General features: G+C 43.1%; 1 protein-coding gene across 3 annotated transcripts in view; it reads left to right on the forward strand.

Moving 5' to 3' along the window:
* Window positions 1–6,334, forward strand: part of Rgs6 (regulator of G protein signaling 6) — a 545,705-nt gene that overhangs the window by 358,597 nt on the left and 180,774 nt on the right. For all 3 annotated transcript variants that reach the window (XM_013346421.2, XM_026779939.1, XM_013346417.2), the window contains exon 3: window positions 3,923–4,022. In XM_013346421.2, the coding sequence (XP_013201875.2) occupies window positions 3,923–4,022 (100 nt within the window). The remainder of the gene's footprint in view (window positions 1–3,922; window positions 4,023–6,334) is intronic.

The following is a 6,334-nucleotide window of genomic DNA, read 5'->3' on the forward strand; positions in this document are numbered from 1 at the left end:
GAGGTAAGAATGTGTGTGTGTACAGGTGTGTGTATGTGTCACGGTGCACATGCGGAGGTAAGAGGACCATCTTGGGCATTAGTTCTCACCTTCTACCTTGTGTGAGATGTGGTCTCCATGACTGTTCACTGCTGTATGTGTGAGTAACTGGCCCATTCTTCTACCTGGGGATTCTTGCGTCTTTGCCTTGCACCTCATTATAAGAGCACTAGGGTTACAGATGCACACTGCTATCCCAGCTCTATGTAAGTTCTAAGGGTTCAAACTTGGGTACTAGACTTGTTCAGCGAGCACTTTAACCCCTGAACTGTCTCCCAAGCCCATCTACCTGCCTCTTTAACTGTAGAAACTCACTCAGGGCCTGGCCTGGCATTAAAAGTAACTAAGTGAACCTGAATACATTTAAGGTTGGATAAATAAGTTATTATATATATCCCGATCTTTGGGAGCCAGATGGGCTAGGTCACATTCACTAGAGCAGAGCAGATACATTTCATATGGTGAATTGTGATTGTCATCAGCCAGCTCAGATCTTTGCCTCTAATCAATTTCATTCATTCACAGACACAAGGAAAGACTAGGTCTTTCATTAAATGCAAGAGCCACAGCAGAAATTTCAAAGTCAAGGTGAAACATTTAGATGAAAAGACCTCCATGCCAGAGGCATAGGGCATCAGCTTATTTATGTTTATAACATTTATATGTTTATAACTTCCTGCCCTGGAGTTGGAGGCATTTTTCTTTTCAATAATTGCACCATAATTTCCCCATACTTGACATTTTTTTAATTCTCCGCTGAGGAAACAATGCATGAGATAAATAAATTAGTTCATTGGATCATTAAATTGCACAAACAGTACTAATATGGGCCCTTTGTCATTTCTGACAGGACTGTCATCCAGAAAGCAGAGACGAGCAGGCCTGGGCTGACCAAGAAGGGCCAGTGCCAGGGCCTCTTGGGTGCTGCATCTGTGTCTGGTTTCTAATGTCATCTGCCTGATATAGTCTGTAAAAAAAAAAAAAATCAGGACTCCCCAGACCTACCCAACTCCAACTCCAATCTGTGATGTTGCCATTCCTCAGACACAGGTTAGCCCTGGGCAGGTCAGAGCAGGGCCTCCTATTCTCAAACCAGATTATCCACTTAGTAAACCCACATATAACTGTAGAGACGGGATAGCGATGTCCAGAGGTGTGGTGTCACGCAGAGGCCGCGGGTCTCTCTAGATCTTAGTCCAGTGTTGCGGTCCCACTGCGGCGTCCATGTCTGAGAGACCATCGCTCTTCTTCCCTCCTCTCAGAACTAATTCAGTGGAGAAAGAAAGGCCACTGGCTAGTGCAACGGCTGCTGTACTTCTGATGTTTGGGAAAGTGTTGTACCTGTTTATCTGAGCTGGGTGCTGAGCTCCTTGGAGAAAAATGCCCTTATTACTGGGGCTCACCCAGGCAGAACCAGGCAAGCTGGTTTCTCTGCTTCACCTGGCTGTCAGATAGGGGCCACCTGCTCCTTGATTGGCACAGGAACACGTAGGTCTAAATACGTTCCCGAAGACATGGGTCTTCATATCAAAGGATGTCAGGGAGCTTACCGTGTTATTCCCTGTGAACAAAAGGTGTCAGAGTGAGATGCAACCGAACAGTCAGGAAAATAGAAGTCAGTCTGTTCCTGTCTCCTCATCCCCAGGGCGATGAAGGAGGGTGCTAGCTAAGGTTTTCTGATGACCTCAAAAGGTGGAGAGCTTTCTGTTTTATAGACCCTGGTGATATACTGGATCCAGGCAGACTCAGGTAGGAATCCCAAATTTCTCACTTAGTAGCTCCAAGACCTTCTGGACCTCGTGTTAACTTCTTTGATAAAGAACTTTGAAACATGAGGAACAAATTAGACATCTATGGAAGATACCTAAGGCAGATAAGTATGAAGCGGATGTTTGAAAATGCCCATTAGTGCTCTTATAAGCTCCTGGGGCCTTCTTGGTAATTCTCCAAAGCCCATGCCAAGGAACTTCAGAGAGAGTGCTGTAGCGGGTGATGCTCCAGCATCAAGCAAAGCCACCAAACACTTGTCTAACACGACAGTGGGATATGCAACCTCCACCAGGACAGCCTGTAAGAGTTTTAAAGGAGATGGTAAATGCTGTATATTAAGTTTCTACATTCTTAAAAGGGGTTGGTTTCAAGGCACCAACTAAATCTAAGATACATCCATTCTGATCGCCTGCCAAATATCCATTCCAGCTTTGGCAATTTTTGAAAAGTGCCTTTTGTCTTTAAAGTAAGCATCCATTGAGTCAGCAGCATAGAAACATTGGCTTCTTGCTTCTGAGTGAGCATGGAAGCCGGGGCTGCACTAAGATGTGGTTTTGGTCCTAATCACTGAAAAGTCTCACACCTCCCTCGGGACATCAACTATCTGAGGCCAATAGCAAAGCTGGGAAGCACAGCCATGCAGACACAGATGCATGGAAAGCCCGTGCTCACACTGTATTCGGGAACAGCAACCAGGTAGGCCTATGATCAAAGGTCAGTGGGTAGAGTCCCTGTCCACCATGAGGTCAGGGTAGGGACTACAGTGTGTATCAATACCACAGCGGAGTCAGACATGGGACACTACAGAGTTCTTTCTCCATACATCCGATGCTGCAAACTGCTCAGAATGTAATCCCCTTTATAATAATGTAATCCCAGGGAGGAATCAGCAGTCCTTTTTGCTATGCTATTGTTTTTGTTCGTTTCTTGTCTGCCTGTGTAGCCTGGCTGGCCTTGAACTCAGGATGCTCTTGTCTCTTCTTCTCTAGCGCTGTGATGACAGGCACATGCAGCCACACCCAAGAAGATTGGCCTTTTGATCTGGCTATTACCTCTGATGAGCAATACACTGCTAGACATATTGTGGACCAACATAACAAGACATATGTCTTCCTCTTTAGTAAATATGCCCTTCTGGGATTTCAACACATGGGGAAGCAAGAGGGCGGAGGAGAAAGGAGCCAGACAAAATTCCTCTGGGTAGCCAGTTCTTCCCTTCTGGCCCACAGTAGCAGAGACTGAATATTATTACAATCTAATGCCTGCTCAGATGTCTAACGGAATTGAATTATTGGCTCCCTGCCAATCCTCAAACACTGTGCTGACTTTCTCATTGCAACCATCAGTGTAACTGAGGCTTCTGCTTCCAAACAGCTCGCTGGATCAAAGGCATGGATTACTTTTTAAATGTGATCATATTTTTTTCTAGCAGTAACTTTCCTTGGCCATTGATGAGTAATACTCAGGGTGGTTGTCTGGTTGAATTTAGCTGAAAAGCTAGCAGTAGCTGAGCTGGATAACAGGACTGTGGATTAAATTCCTTCTTAGACTGTAGTTAAGCAGAACACAGGTTTCCAGGCTGCAGGGAATGACTCTCCTGCCTATGAGGTGCTCGCTGTCATCAGAGGGGCTGGGGCCTTAGGAGTCTCTTCTTTGTTTACTTAGTAGTGCTTGGGATGGGTTGCAGGACGGTCTTTCTCCCAGAGGTCCTGCCTGGACTTCCTAATGATTAGCTTATGTTAGCATTTTAAGATAAACCTTAGGAAACTGTCATCTTGGAAGAATCAAACATGGCAGTTTCTTATGATAAAAGCTTAATTTGAATACAAGGATAAATTTCATTACATCCATACTGATGCTCATTTTGGACCCCATCATGAACCCCAATGCACTTGCTCTTCCCTGGGTGCGCCAGCCAGTTGTTCCTATAGAACGTGCTGTGGCCTCCCCACACCTAGCAAACATTGGTACTGTGTAACACCTGGGTGGGGTTCCCCCTAATTCCTGTTGCTAGCTTTCATGTTATTTACGCCAGGACTATTTAATAGAGGCTTGCATTTTTCATTACTGTGCAAGAGAACCACTAACCCCTCTTTTCTTCAACCTCTTCCAGATCGAGGACATCATTACCAAGATGCAAGATGACAAGACAGGGGGTGTGCCCATCAGAACAGTCAAGAGCTTTCTCTCCAAAATCCCCAGTGTCGTCACAGGTAATGCATCCCCCACAAGGCGTCAGGGACAGCCCAACTTTTAGAGTGGCGTGGAGGTGTCTAGGGGTGAGTCACGCTTCTGTGAGGCCCATCCTACTCTTTGTCCATCAAGAACCGCCCTACGGTGATGAACCTTTCACATGTGTGTGTGTAGCCATTGCCTCTGGGAGTGCATGAACCGGCAGATTATCAATGTGGCCTGTGGCAATAAACAAATGCAGAAATCCTCTTAAAAATTAGGCAGATTTCTGGGCAGTGGTGGTGCACACCTTTAATTCCAGCACGCAGGAGGCAGAGGCAGGTGGATCTCTGTGAGTGCAAGGCCAGCCTGGTCTACAGAGTGAGCTCAAGGACAGGCTCCAAAGCTACACAGAGAAACCCTGTCTCAAAAAAATAAATCAGAAACAACAAAAAAATTAAGCAGGTCTCATTTTGTTTGGGGTTGTTTGTTTGCTTGTCTCTTTTGGAATATGATCTTACTGTGTAACTCAGGCTGGCCTTGAACCCATGATCTTCCTGCCTCAACCTCCCAGTGCTGGGATAATAAGTGTATACCACCATGCCCAGCTCCATTTTAAATGTGTTTAAAGAAATTCTTATGTTCAAGTTCTATAAAATACTCTTACTAAGTTTTTAATTTATTGCACTCAAACTCCTTTTCTAAAAGAAAATTTAAAATATTGCTCTGCATTCTGTTGCTTTGTTGTGGTTCAATATAGTCAAGATTATTTCTTTAAAAATTAAGATTTTTTTAAAAAAAATTTAACTGTATGTGTTACCACGTCTGCATACACATCTGGGTGGAAGTCTCCTTAGACCCCAAAGGAATGCATTAAGTCCCTGTGCACCTGATTGAGAGCCTCCCAGTCTGGGTGCTGAGACGTGAACTCAGGTCCTCAGCAAAAGCATCATGTATTTTCAACTGCTGAGTTGTCTTTCCAGCCCCCTTTTAAAATTTTTGTTTGTGAAATATATTAGACTCATCGCTATAGTTCCAATAATAATCATAATCACAGAGCTTTTTGCCATATAAATAATACCAATATCTTAGAGTCCCCTTATTTTTTATTATTTTATTATTTTTTCATTATGTATATTATGTTTATAATTAATTTTGTTTATATTTATAAATAATATTATTTACATTGATATTTATGATATAAATATCAATAATATAAATACTGATATATATTGATTATATATTGATATATAAATAATATTTATTACTATGTACTAATAAATGAATTCCCCTCCCTGCTCTCCTGTTTCGATTGAATAAGTCGTTTTCCTTCAGTTTTCTTACAGAGGTATGTACTCCTTGCTACCCAAACAAACAAGTAAATGAATCTAGGCAAAAGTTTTGGCGATTCTCTCTTTTCCAAAATTTGGCTAGTTGCTTTCCAAAACTCAGGGACCATCAGAACTTGGTATCTGTTAAATGCCATAATGGCTAAAAATACACTGCTGGAGCCAGGACTGGGATGGCGTGATCGAGCTGGCTCTTTTTCTTGTTGCTGGTGCGAGTGCACAATGGTGGGGCTCCTCTGAGAAAGAGGTTGGCAGTTTCTTAGGAAGGCTGGCATTGCTTACCCCTCCTAGGTATTTACCCAGGAGACATGAAAATGCATCTTTATATGCGAAGATTTGTAGCGGCTTTATTCACAATCTCCTCAGCCTAGAAACAACCCAAATGTCATTTATCAGACAATCTCAGCAATAGAACAGAGTGAACCAGAAGCGCATGCAATAGCCTGGACTGGTCTCAGCATTGGTTTCCTTGAGTTTTATTTATTTATTTATTTTTTTAAAGTCAGAAGGAAAAGGTTATAATGTTTTATGCCATACACATTCACAGTATGGGGATAAGTAAGTATGATGGAGGAGGGTCATCTGTCTATCTGTTGCTCTCATTGGTTAATTAATAAAGAAACTGCTTGGCCTGATAGGGCAGAATTTAGATAGGTGGAGTAGACAGAACAGGATGCTGGGAAGAAGGGAAGTAAGGCAGACGCCATAGCTCTCCTCTCCAAGGTGGATGCAGGTTAAGATCTTCCCGGTAAGCCCCCACCTCATGGTGCTACACACATTAATAGAAATGGGTTAATCAAGATGTGAGAGTTATCCGCTTTAGGAGTTCTTTGGTGAAGGTTTTGGGGTCGCTTATGTACACTATCATATCATCTGCAAGTAATGAAAGTTTAACCTCTTCCTTCCCAATTCGAATCCCCTTGATCCCTTTATGTTGTCTTATTGCTATTGCTAAAACTTCAAGCACTATATTGAAGAGGTATGGAGAGAGTGGACAGCCTTGC

The sequence above is a fragment of the Microtus ochrogaster genome, chromosome 1 (assembly GCF_000317375.1).
Source record: "Microtus ochrogaster isolate Prairie Vole_2 chromosome 1, MicOch1.0, whole genome shotgun sequence".
NCBI lineage: Eukaryota > Metazoa > Chordata > Mammalia > Rodentia > Cricetidae > Microtus > Microtus ochrogaster.